Source organism: Haplochromis burtoni, unplaced genomic scaffold, assembly GCF_018398535.1.
Source record: "Haplochromis burtoni strain Fernald_Lab_line unplaced genomic scaffold, NCSU_Asbu1 Contig_352, whole genome shotgun sequence".
Taxonomy (NCBI): Eukaryota; Metazoa; Chordata; class Actinopteri; order Cichliformes; family Cichlidae; genus Haplochromis; species Haplochromis burtoni.
The window spans coordinates 506,048-522,659 of NW_024582713.1; the positions used below are offsets into that span (position 1 = coordinate 506,048).

Sequence of the window (16,612 nt, forward strand, 5' to 3'; positions counted from 1 at the left end):
ATGTACTGGCAGATTTAATAACTCATAAATTTCAATCGGGGTAGCGTTATTGAATTCTTCCAGCAGCAAAGCGCCGTGAAATGTTTTCATCACTGAGCATCAACGAGAGAATGAGAAATCTGTCATCACTATTTTGTAAAGGCTTCTGCTTGTGAAGGTCTTGTTTTCATACTTTTGAAGACGTTGCCACAGTGACCTCAGTCTTATAACAAATTAATTATGGGCCTCTTTAGCATTTCTGAACCTGCATGAGAGCCAGTGACATGAATATTGGTTTACAGCTCTCTTTAAAAATACAAATTAAATCTGTGAATCTGACGTGCAGCACAGTCTTGCAGACTATATGATTACCAATAGAAAAACATTTCATTAGGTAAGCGACTGCAGTAGAGGCCTTCATTTGTGTGCTAATTGTAATTATCAACTCTGTTTATAGCAATCAGATGTAAGTATAGTAATTTGTCACAAAAAGGCAAAAACAAGATGATCAAGGGGCTTAAAGTCTACAGTCAACATGTGGGTGTCTGCAAAAATGAAAGTTCAGTTTGTTAACAGACTAATGCTACCATTTCAAAGTAAGTGGATAAGTTAGTTATAAGTTTCTTGACTTCATAGTTGTTGAATGATTTGAACTTTTAGCACAATATTATCCTAACGAAGAGAAATGTGGGTCAGAAAGAAGCCTTTTAAAGTTTCTGCCTTCATCCTCATCAGGTTTCAGTGGCGTTGTTCAGATCTACAACACCTGTCTCTGGGGGGCGGAGCCGCAGGAGGCTCGACCGCTGTTTGAGCATCGCGGTCACGCAGTTTCATCACAGCAGACTGATGACAGCGTTCCCACCGTCGTCACCTCCCACATCTGGCACCCCGAGCGGCCGCGGACGCTTCTGTCTGCAGCCTCGGATGGCTCCGTCCACGTCTGGGACTGGGTGGACCCCGATCGACAGGGTGGGAGCCCAACACCATGAACAAAGTGAAGGATCGCCTGGGACGAGTAAGATGATAGAGCCATGTTATAAATTACTGAGGCACTGCTCCACAAACTGATGTGTCTCAGTAAAAAGGATCAATCGTCTTTTTATGATCAAACTGGAATATGGTTAAAGAAACAATTTAGAAGGAAAACAAACTGATGGAAATGTGGAACTTGTTTCATGAGAATCAAACTGATCTTTGCCTTTAAATTACAGAAAAATTGCTGGAATGAATTCACAGCTGTTGGCGGTGACTGCTCTCATTTAGGAACAAATTAAAGCAGATGACTGTCGGGTTCGATTACACAACATATTTGTACTGCAGTTTTTATAAGGTGATAAATGTTTGTACCTCGGATGGCTGGGCCAGAACTACAAAACGTGAATTATGTTTTCATTAACTGTGTTGATGCTGTAAAAGTGGCATTTTGTTTACTTCTCAGTGCAAACGTGACCAACAATCTGCTGTTTAGAGTCTGTCTTTTGGCCTTGCTTTAACCCAGGTACTGAGCAGCAGGACCCCTGCTTTTAAGCACTTAGAGCCCAGCACATGAGTACCACAGGCCACCGATAGCTCTCGAGATGGACGACTGAAACAGTTGAAAGCTTTCTCCATAGATGTCTAAAGGTTGGCACTGACTCAGGACCACATCCAGATTTGGATGGCTATTTTTAAACCACTTTTTCACTTAATTAGCTCTTGCAGATAAACTGTTTTTAAAGATCATGAAAAACTGCAAACCTCGTTCCCTTTTTTTCCAGTCCTCATTTTGGTTAGACGATTTTACAGTCTGATTATTTCAGATTTTAGTGAACTGACACTTGAAACGCGAGGTGGAGACCATTTCCTCTGTTCAAGTTTCACTTCTGTCTTGCATTTTGTTTAGTCTCTCTAAATGACATTTATCTCAGCTACAACTTTCTGCATTCGCTGGAAAATACTGAGACTACATGGGGGGGAAAAAATAAAAAATTAGGAAAGTGCATCTCCCTTTTTATAAAGAGTTCCAAAATCTGAAAACATCTGTGAGACGCCACATCTGCGACGCAGCGATGTAGCAATAACAGTGAGTGAACTGTTGAGCACAGATGAGGATCCCGAGGCCAGATTTTAGTTGAGTGAAGCAACTGCAGCTCAAGTCAGGAGAGTTTTTCAGAGTTACTCCTGACTCATCTTTGTTTTCATTTGCAGAAAAATCGCAATTTCCCGTTCAGAATCAAGGCCAACCTTTTTAATGAATACATTTTGTTAAAATTATAATATCATTACAGCAGGACAAATGATCTTTAAACCTTTACACAGGAGGCCTTTCAGTATTTACCGAATATGAATGTGATGAAGGTAATATATAAAGGCAGAAACAACTATTTGACTAGAAGTATCAGACAAATTGAGGTTACAGTTGCTGAACTATAAATTAGTTTCTAAATTTAGATGAATTCCTAAAACCTTTTTCCTCCTGACTGCTCTAAAACCCACATACCTGCTGAGCTCTCATCATTTGTTCCCCACTGAACTGAGTCCACTGTCTTTGTCTCTTTGTCCACAGAGTCAGTGGCCAAGGTGCCAAATTACAAAAGATCTGGACTGAGAATCAGTGGCAACAGGAAGTTTTTGGTTCAAATGCTTATCAATATGTACAGAGGTGGTCAGGAGAGTGAGTGTCTGCAGCTAGCTGTAAAACACAGTTAAGGCTCTGTCGTGACTCGGGTCTGCTTTTTAGCCACTGTAAATATTGATGGAATTAAAACACCAGATTCTAATACACCATCAAATAAAATCAATTTTTTGGCATGAAAATGACCCCAAACACACTGCTAGTGCAGTAAAAGCATAACTGAATAGAGAACACAGCGGATTCACGTCCTCAGCATTATTGAAGCAGTGTGGGAAAAGAAGAAAAGGCAGCTAACATCTACAGAAGAGCTGGCCCACGGAGATTCAGATACTATTCATTTCAAAAGCCTGCTGAGAGAAAATGCACAAATATTTTTCCAGAACGTTGGAAAACGTTTTCTCTTGCAGCGTTTCAAACAGATTAATGAGGAAAACCTCAGAGCAATCAACATGCCCTGAGCTAATAGTCACGGGAGTCAGTCTCAGTCTTTTTTAAGAACTTCTGACTTTAGAAATTTGCCTAAAGATACCTTTTGATCATTAGATTATTTTTATGACTATAGATTATTTATCTAAGGCAACGATCCTAGAAAATATCCCCCATCTGACTCCTCAGAGCCCCAATTCCCTGATGCTCTCCCACAGGCAATAAAATGATTTTTCCCCTTTCCTTTTCCTTCTTTTCACCAGTGAACATCAAAGAAATGGATACAAAAGCAGGCAAAACTTAATTTCATACTTTACTGCCTTCTTTCTTGCCCGTTGAACGCATCATTAGACTCCCCTCGGACACTAACGTCACCAAATAATGAAAAATTGCAGCTCTGCCCCGAAGCGAACTCCAATTTCCTCCTAAACCTTCGTGCCTTCCATCAGTGCACTACTCGCCTCAGTCCCAGGTGAACAAAAATCACATTTTTAAAAACGCTACCCCTCTTTCTGTTCAATCTTAAGCATTAGTCAAACTATTTTTTTTGTCCAGCTAGTTTCTTTGCCCTTTACAACAACTTAGAAACTCCCTCTTACCCAACAGATGGCTCATTCAAAGACAGCCGGCATCAAAATAAACCACGGAGCTGGCAGATGATTCATTAAGGATTCATCTCCACTTTGCTTTCTGCCTCCAAAGTTGTACCATACACTTGTCTCTTCTGGTATCTTAGTGCCCCTGCTAAAGGTTTCATTTCATGACTTTCTCTACTCGACAGCGTGTGAGAGTAAAGCGTTTGTCTCTCTCTGTAAGCGGCAGATCTCAGTGTCTCTGCTGCTTGACATCTGAATTCCTGTTAATACTTTTCCCAGCAGCTCTTGAGCATATTGCAGTTTCATAACCCAGAGGCATGCTCTTTTTTTAAACTTCTATCACTCCTCTGATAATAACAGCACTACCCACCCGAGGCTTTGGAGTGTGAAGACTCACAATTAACGCTGAGGTTGTGGGACTGATAGCAACAGGCTGAAGAGAAGCTGCAATTTCATCTATTTGATATTGCTGGGACTTTTTTTTTTTTTTTTAAATTCTCCATTGATGTATCTACTGAATATATGACAGTCCTAATTGATCATTTGTCATTCATCAAGAAAAAAAAAACAAATTCTTGTTCCAGCTTTTAAAATATGGTAATTGCTTCTGGATCAAGATGTCATCTTGAGAGCTGGGATGTGCGATTGGTGTTTTTCTGACATTTGAAGCGAGTAATTCACTTATTTGTCACAAATATGGAATAGCTTTATCAAAATCGAAGTGACTCATTTCTTGCAGCCCTAAAATTATTCTCAAATGTTGCTTGAAGGATATGTCAGGAGATTTAAAGATTTCCCTTTAACAAACTCCAAATGCCTTATAAATATAAATATAGTTGTAGGTGCCTTGGCCAAACTAAATCTCTTAAAATTACAGGTATAAACAGAATAACACATAACGAAAGTTTGGCAGAAGATTTGAGAAATGCAGTTCTGAAATTCTAAGTGAATGAATCTGCATTACACCCATGTTCATCATTGTTTCCAAGGATACAATGAATAAATAATGCTGCACAGATGCTCTAAAAACTGTTCATTTTCATTTCTTTCATGTTTCAAAAAAACAAAACAAAAAAAACTAATACATTGGGCAATAATATTATACTGAGATAATAATATACTGAATAACACTGGTAGCAACAGCTACTCTGATTCTATGGCTTAGTTCACCTGCGTGTGGTATTTATGCTGGCTATTCATCATATAGCTGTTCATTATATAGCACCAAACTATACAACAACAGCTGCCTCAGAGCACTAAAAAACCCTGAAAATCAAACTATCCTCTTAGAGCAAGCACTTGGCAACAGTGGGAAGGAAAAACCCCATTTAACTGGAAGAAACCTCCAGCAGAATCAGGCCCAGAGAGGAGCAGCCGTCTGCTGCAACCAGTTGAGGGTGAAGCTAGTAAGACAGGACAAGACAAAAACACAATTAAGCGCACAGTGGCGTGTGAACACACAGAGAGCAAACGAGTGCATCATGGGAAACCCTCAGCAGCCTAAGCAGTGGAGCTAAGGGTTGTAAACTAGATGCTTTATCAAAAAGGACATTTTTATGGCTAATCTACAGACGGGGCCTGAAAGCTAAACGTTCTGCATCCAGTTTTACTTTTTCCATGTTGGTATATTTCATGTAAATCCATCCATTTTCTTACATGCTTATCAAATTCAAGGTCACAGGTGGCTTGAGCCAATCCCACCTGAGAACACAGGTCTACGTTAGACAGGCTGCCCACTCATCACAGAGCTAACATGATCAACATCATCCAACCCTAGTTAACCTAACATGCATGTCTTTGGACTGTGTGGAGAGCTCGATTGTCTAAAGTGATCCATGCAGCCATAGGGAGAACATGCAATTTGTAAAATGATGATAATAGTAATAATAAAATGATCATAATCCCAAATATTCCGAATGTAATGCTCCAGTTTGGTGACAAGTGTGATTAATGTTTGAGATTTCTGCTCAAAACATGGATATCTACTATAAAAGCCCATTTACCCCAGACTCGTGTTTTTTGTTTTGTTTTTTTCAATAAAAACCCAAACACAGCCAGCTGACACACAACAGATGCACACGCTTGGGATATGAAGTATTTCTTAAGTAAAGAGTGAATTTATTCTAGTCCAGCAGATGCTGAGGAGCTGTGGGGAGAAAGCTGGAGACTCAAAAATAACAGCGTGGAAGAGAGAAGAGCACAGACATAGGAAAATATAAATATATAAGAGTAGAAACAGACCAGCCGTAAGACTGAGCACGCTCTGTTCAACCATTTAATTAAAGCTGAACATGTTTGTTTGGCGGCAGCCCACTGAAAGCTTCTCTTCATTACATCATCAGACAACTCAGTTTTTCTGAAAACACAGAGGGAATGACATGGTTAAAAAGGTACACAAAAGGTTCAACAAGGTGTTGTAGGTATATTTGCTTCTATTGCTTCATATAGTTACATTTTCATTCAAGGCTTCCTCGGAGAAAACGTGTTTATTGAACCTTCTGACAAAAATAGGAGTTTTAATTTGCTACGGCCAACGTTTTTCTAGATCACACTGATGTAGAAGCCTTGAAACCCCTTGAAAATTTGGGTATCAAATATGATAAACTTGGTGTTACAGGATTAATAACAGATCAGATTTTTTTCCATTTACATACACTCACCAGCCACTTTATTAGGTACATGTTGCTGAAGTGGACTGCCTTAATTCTTCAACAAAGGTGCTGGAAACATTACTCAGAGATGTTGGTCCATATTGAAAAGAAAAAAAAAATAGCGCCATGCAGTTGCTGCGGATTTGTTAGCTGCACATCCATGATGCGTAGCTCTCGTTCCACTGCATCCCAAAAGTGCTCTATTGAGTACAATGAACTCATTGTCATGTTTAAGACACCAGTTTGAGATGATGTGAGCTTTGCGACATGGTGCACAAGATATGGTCATACCTTGTGTGCCTAATGGTCAACAGCAATACTCAGGCAGGCTGTGGTGGTTAAATACTGAATTTTGACCATTGCATCTGAATGTCGCAGCAGGAACTGAAACTTATGAGACCAGGCAATCTGCCACCGTCCAGTTTTGCTAAGCTTGTAGATTCAGTTTCCTGTTCTTAGCTGAGAGAAGTGACACCCCAACTGATTGTTCTGCTGCCAAAGTGCTTCAGGGTTTGACATGTTGTGCTTTCAGAGGTGCTCTTCTGCATACCTGTTAGCTCAATACCCTCTGACATCAACAGAACTGCTGTTTACTGGGACCATTGATCCCAGAGATGGCTGTGTGGGGAAAAAAATCCCAGCAGTTTGTGAAACAGCCTCACCATTTACAGAGTCACGTAAACATGTAGTAATGCTACAAAGTTTTTCCAAAAGGTTACATACATTTATTATTGTCCTGACAGCAAGATTTAATAAACAATGTATGTAGGAAAAACTAACCTGTTTTCTGAGTGACCTTAAACTTAATTTGAAATTTTTGTACCCTTCAGCCGTTGCTCTCTTGCACTGATCTGCTGACCGGGCTGCTGGGAACGAAGTGTCAGGGATGGGCCGTCAGTGTCCACCCACTCAGAAACTGCCACTAAGAAAACATCAAAATGAGGGGTGCTGTCATGGCCTTCATTCTGTCAATTACAATTTAGACAAATGAAAATAGTGACCTCCCACACAGCCTCTTTGCATTTCCATAAATGGAACCAAGTTTACATTCACTGAGTCTACAAGCTCGTTGTTTCCATGACTTCCTTGTTCTATACACCTGTCAGCCAGATGTGTTTCAGACAGTCTCCCTGAATGACAGTTTTGACTACATGGGTACCACAGAGAGTCTCTCTTTCAGTCAAAATAAACCCCGGTTTCTATTAATGGCAAAAAAAAGTATAATGAAAACCTCTGAAAGAAGTTTTGACTCTTGACTCTGTGTTTGTGTTTGTGAAGGCTAAACTATACAGGCAGACGGTGAGGAGGCTTTTGAAAGGACCCGGGAGACGGTAATTATACTGACTGACAGAAGAGTGTGCCGTGAGCCTGAACTCTCTCATGGCCTAATGACGCCACAGCCATTATAACATCTTCACCAAGAGATCCCAATGAGTCACGCCTATTCTCTGACACTGGAACATCGCAACACCTGTGTGCGAAATCGAGCTTAAATGGAAATCTGCCTACATTTAAGAGGACACTTGTGGCCCCCTGAGAATGACTGACAACTGGCAATTTAGATTTAATGGACCATAAAGCTGCTACCTACCTGTGTTTAGACCTCATATCACTGTTGAACATAATCTGAATGATTTCAGCTGTTAGTTTATTCCCCTGACAAAGGCCCAGAAAAATAAACCAGCACAATTTAAACAATTTTAATAATTTTCCTGCAACAAGAATGTGTTTCGAGTAATGTGAGCAAAATCTCATCTTAATTAAATCTGTAATTATCTCATTAAAGGATAAACAATTTCCTGTCCTGCCAGTCAGCAAACACTATGATGATATTTTACACCAAAGACAGTGTATACCCGCTGCAATTAAAAAAATATTTATCCAAGTACGCCTGCAGCCAGCAGAGAACTCTACATTAAGTACAGGGGCCTTCACGGAAGTGCACAAATTTTGGACTGAGACCTGACTGAACAGCATCTTCAATACACATGTTCTTTATAGCCTAGGACAGCTAATCAAAAGGCATCCAGAAAGACCATAAAGCTGCAGGTGCAAAACAGGAAGTTCTCACAGGACTCTATTCTTGAGCTGTCGAAGAAATGGCCGGAGATATGAATCTAGAATGCTTTTAGTTGACCACGAACTCCTCTGCATACCAAAGGCTACGATGTTCCCAGGTCCTGTGGCTGCAACAACCCAAATCTTCACCCCTCTGGTACCATGCTTGTCGATTAGCATGAAGCATTTGTCTTGATATGCTGTGTTTAGTTTTTGCATAATGATGAAACATCTGTCCAAAGCAGATCTCTAGTCAGACCAAGTCTTGTCTTTGCACCACTTCCAAGCACTTTGCAACTTGTTCTCTAATGTGCGCTTTTCGCTTATTTTTGTATACATTTCTCTTGTTTCGACATATCCCTCTTGATTGTGTACATTTATTCCTGCTGTACAGTGACAATAAAGGGCTATTCTATCTTCTATTCTGTTATATCAATTTAGTGGTCTGCCATGTTATATTAGGGTTCCAACTTTTTTCCCAGCAATGCTTTCAAACAAGCTGTACTTGTTCAATCTTTATCCAATTGTATTATCATAAAAGTCTGAGCTATAGCTCTTGGGATGTTTTTGCAGTTCCTCTGAGCATTGCATGGTCTGACTTTGGTCCATTCCTTAACAGACACCTGAACAAAACCAGCAAACCACGAAAAGTTCTGGTTTTATAGAAGTGATCACGCTTGCTGATCAAGTATACTTGCTTAGCAGGTTAGCTGATACTTATCTCTTAATTCCTACAGAAGCAATAAGAGTGTATTTAGTCTTTCAAAAGGCATTAAAGAGTCTTGTTAAAACCTTTTTTCTCCCCTCCACCACAGGACTGTATAGCTCAGAAAGAAAGATAAAGGAGAACTACTTCAACGGTGCCACATGGTGCCAGCAAGTTTCTGTGACCGTGCCAAGTTTTACTCTTTTTCTTTTCTTAACATGAAAGTCATGTTTAGTTAGTGTTATAATACACTGGCAGAGATCAGTGTGCACTGCAGAATAACAAGTGCACCGTGAACCAAAAAGTACTTCACATTCAGCTCCATATGATAATTTTTACAGAATTTTTTTTTTTTTTAAAAAGAAACCATAGTTCAACTGCTCAGCCTTACCAGGACACAGAGAAAGCCTTTAACACAGTCAAAACCATAACAAAAGAACATTTTCTGTGTCGGTGTGAATCCGGCCCGTCTGTGAATGAGCTCCTGATTGGACTCTGTTCTGCAGAGTGTGCCGCGGAGAGCTAAGCCGTGTGGGTAATAAGTGGTTATCAAACAGCCATTATACTAGAAGTAATTTCAGCCCAGTGTCATCAAGCTTTAATATGAAAATGCTGCTTAAAGAAATCACAGCCAACCACCAGTAACGACTCATTAATCACCCATCAGCCTCACTGTTCTCCAACAAGGATGATCTCCATTTAAAATAACATTCACAACGATTTTTTTTTCTTAAAAAACAAAAACCCAAAAACGTTTGTTGGCAGGAGTGGGCGCCAATTTACATTCAAATTTTAGATGAATATTGTGTTTTATTCAATGGAGAGTTAAATATTACTTTAAATTCCAGTTTTCTATTCATATTTATTTTTCTTGGCGAGGTAAAAGTCTTTCAGTTTTGCTTCTCCACTTGACCTTTGCAAAGTTTCAACTCATACCTCAGAAAAAAACAAAATGAAATGCAATGACCTCAGTGTGGAGTACAGAAAAAGGACAATCTTAAAACTTTTAAACAAACGCAAATCAATAAAGTCATCAAATAGTTAAGCTCCCCAATCTATTGATGCGTGCTTCTGAATATGAAATATTCTTCACTTCTCATATCTACTGCTTCCTCCAGCAGGCACCAATAAAGAGCCAGTACGTCTTTTTCAACCACATTTGCTGAACAGTCATCACGAATGTTAAGCAGGATGGTGCACACGATAACGTTAGGCGGAGCTTCCCAGAGGACTGGAGACTGCAACGGCTTTATATTGATGTTAATGATTTCTAATGACAGGCCTGAATTTATTGGTTTAAAGTCTGAAGGACTTTCAAACTTCATGATAAATTACCACTTGTTCTGGTTTTATATTACATCTTTAAAGAAACAAACCCTTCTATTTAATATTTGATTGTTATGAACTGAGCATCTCTGGTGGGACATTGTGATGATCATTTAGTTAAAGTACCAATAAAAAGAAAAAAGAAAGACGCTCAGATGAGCTTAGAGCATTTCATTTCCAATTTTCATTCAAGCTGCAGTTCTGGTTTTCAATTTCAAAAACTGTGTCAACATTTAATTAAATCATTTCCAAGCCAATTTAATTTAAGGCCTCGCACTAGAGACATCTGTACAGCTCTGGGAACATGTCTACTCTAACAGAAGGTCTTATTTATAAAACTGATGATCAATATTGACTTGAGTAGAACCCATGTACAAGTTACTTAGAAAACCTTATTTTGAAATGGAAACTCCTAGAAAAGTCATCTTCGCACTCTTGCAGTTTCCACTGCGAGACTGAAAGCTTTATGAACAATGTGATAGGAATGATAAAATACATAGAAATGAGCAGAAAAAGGTCTGTCTTCCCATTTTTTTATTCATGGACTCCACTAGAGTAGTACTGCGTGACTTACAAGTCAAAATAATCCCTGTATAGGTCAAACAAGGACTCAGTTCCCCCAGTTTGTGAAACAAGTTGCTTAACAAACTTTCTTCTGATTGGCTGTCCCTGAGAAGAGCATGTGAGCGGGGTTTGTTTTGCTCAAAACTCAAGCTGTATGCCTGAGATGGCAGCAACTCAATGCATTTATGCATGTAGACATGGTCAAAGCATCAGTCAGAGTGGGGTAAAAAAAGCAATTTAAATGACTGAGTGAGGCATGGTTGTTGGAGCTAGACTAGCTGATCTGAGTATATTTAGAAACTGCTCACCTACTGGAATTTTTCCCACTATACAACAATCTCTACAGTTTTCAGGGAATGGACCAAAACGCAGAAAATATCCAGTTTTTCAAATGTGAGAGGAGAATGGTCAGACTGTTTTGAGTGGAGGAAGGAAGAAAAAAAAAAAAAGCTTCATCCTGTTTAAAGGGGTTTTTCCTTCCCACTGTTGCCAAGGCCTCAAAGGGTTTTAGATTGTTAGTTTTCCATTTAACTTGGTAGACTCCTCACTCTGCAGTAGGTGCCTTGAGATTACTGTTGTTGTGAATTGGCGCTACACAAATGAAACTGAAATCACCAGATTCATTTATTCAACATGTTTTGTATTAAGAGTTCAGGCTGCTGGTGTTTGTGTAGTGGTCTGGTGGACCCTTCACTATCACACTTTGAGCCCTTAAAAAAAAAAAAATAGAGAGTGGGCAGGCGCAAACTGTGCCCGCACAGCTCTTTAGCTCTCCCAGCTAAGCAGGACTCTTATCTACTTTTACCTCAAAGCCCTTTTGGGCAAAATCTGTCACAAGGTCTTGGGTTTATCGGGTGGTGGGGAGGGAACTCTACATGAATAAATAAATAAATATATATATATATATATATATATAAAATAAGGGAAAGTAGGTCTCCTTATATATATTTTTAATACAAAACTTTATGAAGACTTTCACCATGAGGTGGCAGTATTTTACCAAAACGTATCCACCTCAACCAACATTAACTTCTTCGGTGTACTTGTGAAGTTTTCGTGTTGCCATCTTGAAACTAATTCCTAAACTTCTGACTAATCTGATGTTTCTGTGTTCAAGATTTTAGAAAGTGTGTCATTTGTGCTTTTCTACTTATCAAAATAGGTCAGCTAATCTTTGCTGCCATTGTATTCATGTTGAGCTAACACTTCAGTAAGGATGCTATACTAAAAATGTACATTTAAACGTGCAAGAGGTGACTGGCAGAAAAATGAGTATTGGTGTGTGTGTGTGTGTGTGTGTGTGTGTGTGTCTCTGGGGTTGGGTCATAACTCATTATTTGTACATCAAGTTAGAGCTTGAACTAAATAATTTGCTGCCTAGCTTCAATTACCTCGACCATCACCGTGATCTTGTCTTTCTGAATCTTTGCTTTACTGTTTTGGTCCCTAATTATGCATAAAACCTCATTTGTGCCGGGAAGGGAAACAAGAAACACAGATCACAGCTCTAAGATTTCTGGCCCAAGTTTGTGTTTTTTTTTTGGTTTTTTTTTAATTTAATGCTCAGCATCTTTCCCAATAAACACAAGCATACTGTTTGGAAGGATTAATGTAGGAATATTTTTGTAAATGAGGTCTTTGAAGATTTAATTCCTCAGAGGTATTTAAATTAAACACTGTAATCATGCTGCTCATGCTGCCATTTTACCCAAAGCTTCAAATTCTCCCTTTGTGGTGCTTTGTTTAGTTAACAGTTACACAGATATTAAAGTGTAGCACCCTTTTAATTCATTTGAGGAATATTGAGTAAGCAAAAAGCAGGAAAAGCAGACAAAACTACAGTGTTTCAGCGATTATTGTCAAATAACAGAAAAAAAAATCCTCAAAATGGCCATAAAAAAAACCAAATCACACTATCACCATGAATTAAGTCAATATGATGATTTCTTTCATCATCTCAAGCTGCGTCCATAAACAGGCAAGATACCTGCAAATTAGTGCTCAGTAACAAACTAATCAAATGCAATTATTTCCCCTCTCAAAACTGATGCACAGACTTATTGGATGGTATGGAATCACACAGCAGACCATATCATTTGTCTGACAATCCATTAAAAATGCTCCAAATGGCACAAACGGCATGAAAACAGTGTAGAGGTCCAGTTCAGTTACTCCAATTAGCAGAGGTGACGCCAGCAGTGATTGGCTACAGTCCTGAAACCTGCCAATCAAAGCAGCCACACTGCGAACTCCACCGTCCAGGTGTATGAGTAAGAAAATATCAGCTCCCTATACAGTGGTTACGAAGGGAGGAAACTATCATTACAGGCCTAATATGCATTGGACCTGGCTTTTTTTATGCCCTAAGGTTGGTCATTTTAACCAGGAAGTCTCTGAGGATGGATTTGCTTTTGGAGTCAGCCTCGAGCAGCCACTGAGTGCAGTTTTTGGCTCTTTTGCTTTTGCTCCATTTTTCAGTTTTAGGGGTTTTCACTTGGTCAGATCAGACCCATCTCTGAAGCCTTCATTTTGATTTCAACAACATGCCTGTGAACTTATCTTCCACAGCTGTGATGCTATCACTGTACAAGATTTTCAAGGTGCTATAATGTCTCAGAATATCATCATCTACAATGACCCTTAAGAAAGGAAAACAAATTGGATATTTGCTGCAGAGGTGCAAAAAAGGAGGGCAGATAATGATGAAGCAAATTTGCAGATGCATTATTTATTATAACCACTGTGTTCAAAAATGGTAAGGTTGACAAATGCGTCCAGTTTCAGACTCCATCCAGTGTTAAGTGAATCGTTACTGGCAGAGCCCGCGGCCTCAGTCTGACCTGGAGTTATATCACCCAGCACCGGTGTAACACAGGATTGATATCTCTTTAAAAATAACCATCATGATTACTGCTATTACACTCCATTATCAGCTTACTAATAGCAACTGCTTGCTTTGATTACTTGTCACTCACAGGGACGCTGCAGACAGTGCAGTCTTTAAGGCAGACCTAAGCTCAGTGTAAGGTGATCAACTCTCTCATGACTTTCATCTGGAGAGAAATAAATATCACATCGCGAGGGATCATCCGAGGGTGCAGTGTTTGTCTCGTAGATGAGGTGAGAGGAAGAGAGAGAAACCAGACACTCGTGTCTGCCTTCAGTCTGATACTCATCCATCACCTCTTCTTTAAATAATCCTAACTCACACAATGTTAAATTAGCTCTTTCTCTTCAGAACTTTCAAAAATAAAAAGCACCTTTATGGCCTCATGCAGCTCTCCTCACTGTTAGAGGAGTTTGTAAAACAATATTTCTATTTTGTGGAAAGTTTCTACTCCACCACATCTCTGTAGTGCATCCCAGCTGTCTGAAAGTTTTAGATACTTCATGTACAAAGACATGCTTAAAAAAAAACAAAAAAAAAAAACAGTGTTGGTTATCATTGTATATATGGTACTAAAAACGGTGTGCTAATGCACCTGCTATCATTTGATAGCTACAGCAACCAGGAAACATGGGCAACACACGGGCACAGCCGGGCCTACTGTATTTATATGATCACTTTTAAAAGATGCCTCTGAAGCAAGAAGGTGTTTTCTTCTTTAATACCTCGACTCCTCGGTCCTCATGCCAATCAATTTCTTTACCACCACTAGCTGTCCAGTTTCCTCAGATTCTTTAGGTTCACAAGGTACATCATGCTGCAATAAATTAGCCAATAATTGCCAATCAAGGCTTGTTTTCCCACTCATGCTTATGCTTTCAGAGTAATGAAATGATAAAAAAAAAATATTACTGTTTGTATTAGGGATGTATAAATATTGGTAAGATATTAATGTTCCCTTTCTGTTCCTTATTCTATTTTATTTTAAATCAGAGTCTGGGCTCATATAGAGTTTAAAATGCTTTAGATGTGACTTGGAGAGTGTCAGGAAAAAAAGAAAGAAAAAAGTCACAACCAAAGATCTGAATAAATAATAGAGTGGACCACTTGGGCGGGGTTCTTGATTTTCATATACTTTGTACATTAATGCTGTCATTTCAGAAACCTGTATAGTCTCTGGACACTAAATAGTTAAAAAAAAAAAAATCAGAATCCCGTCACAAGTGCAGCTCATATGAAATCTTAGATAAATATCAAATATGCCCCTATAACCTCCTTGTGCCATTTCTTTTATGCATGGTGGACATTCTAAAATCTTCCCGTGTCTGTATTTATGGTTTTAAATCATTTTTAATGCAAAGCAGGAGTTCTGGCACAATTTTTCCAGGACTTTATGTCACACTTGGATTGGTTTAGAAGAGAGACACTGCATGAAACTGTAGCTGGCACTGAAAGCTACCAGCTGTTAATCTATACAGAGATAAAATAGCAGGAAGGTAATAGGAGATAGTATTCAGATAACCTGGCTACAAACCAATTGCAAAAAAAAAAATCTCTGACAGCAGCAGGTTTGTTCATATCCTGTGTGAACCATAGTTCCCTACAAAACAATATATTACAGAAAATTACAATAAAATCTGTCTATAAGCCAAAATTGTTTAAAACACATGAAACGGTGTAGTAGCCACTGACAAATTCAGAGCATGAAACTGCCATTTAAAAAAATGTTGCAATGGCACATAAAAAAAGAACAAATGACAGGTGGTATTAGCACAATGTGGCACTTAAGAAAATGTTAAACCCCATCCTGTCCATTTGAAACTTTTCTTCATCCACACAACACACAAAACAGCCCCAACAGGTGGTAACACAAAACAGCCACCTTACCTTAGGCCAGGTTAATGCTGCTTTCACATGAGCAAGCTAATCCATGAAGGGGAATCCATGGCAGGTGTCATTTAACTGCAGTAATTGTTTACCTGGCGCCAGGCCTGGTGACGTAGAGCTTTGTTGAACAGGTGAGTGGACTGAGGCTTCTGCCAGCTCTGCTTTGCGATCACACTCCACGATGTGACCTTAAAATCCACCTTTTCAATGCTGCCGCTGTCGATTTCTGCATTTTATTGTGTTAAATCTGTCGTGTAGTATATCATATACAGTCTATAGTAAAGCAGTCTACAGCCCCCTGTGGTGGCCCGCGTAAATGCAAGTGAAACGAACGTTGCATTCAATGCAGCACGTAAATTGGGGAACGAGTAACAGAGCGTTTTTGATCATTTACATCACAGTTTTTTTTATGACTTTTAACTTGTAATGTAACTTTCTTCAGAGGGTGAACTGCATGAAACGACTCAAGAAAAATGTGAAATTTCAAAAATCTTTCACTTTTTCCACATCAGTGTAATCTGCTTTTGTAAATTACAGATGCACGGCGGGCTCAGCTTTGATTCAGACAGCTGCAAAAGTGACAGTTGTTCAAACTTCTGCCTCAGAAAAAATGAGCAGTTTGGACAACCACTCTGACATGATCCATTAATAATGACTTGCTGCAGAGTGCTCTCCAGGTGCAAAGTACAGTCCAAAAATTATGCCCTCTTTCTATGTAATTTTCACTCTTTGCAAAGGCATCCAATGGACCATAATGGACCCTTTGGCAGACAGGCTCTGGCACCCCTGCTGCTTGAGCATTAGTTTCCCTTTGATCCTCAGTTTAATCATGTTTTAGATGAGATATGAATATGACCATGTTTGATTCTAAAAATATCTTGTGTCTCATCCTTGGCTGTACCTTTCACATAGTGCATG

General features: G+C 39.2%; 1 protein-coding gene and 1 long non-coding RNA gene across 5 annotated transcripts in view; one reads left to right on the forward strand and one right to left on the reverse strand.

The window, feature by feature from the left end:
- Positions 1-8,744, forward strand: part of wdr73 (WD repeat domain 73) — a 31,406-nt gene extending 22,662 nt beyond the window's left edge. For 3 of the 4 annotated variants that reach the window (XM_042228797.1, XM_042228798.1, XM_042228799.1), the window contains one exon: positions 715-4,671. In XM_042228797.1, the coding sequence (XP_042084731.1) occupies positions 715-968 (254 nt within the window). In that variant the 3' untranslated portion in view covers positions 969-4,671. Of the gene's footprint in view, positions 1-714; positions 4,672-7,544 lie in introns of those variants that run through there. The other variant, XM_014340746.2, reaches the window with a different exon arrangement.
- LOC121815892 lies at positions 4,784-15,780 on the reverse strand. Its single transcript, XR_006055453.1, has 3 exons — positions 15,695-15,780; positions 7,047-7,188; positions 4,784-6,884 (listed from the first exon to the last, which is right to left on the reverse strand). It is a non-coding gene; the product is annotated as an uncharacterized LOC121815892 (long non-coding RNA).
- Positions 15,781-16,612: the final 832 nt, after the last annotated feature.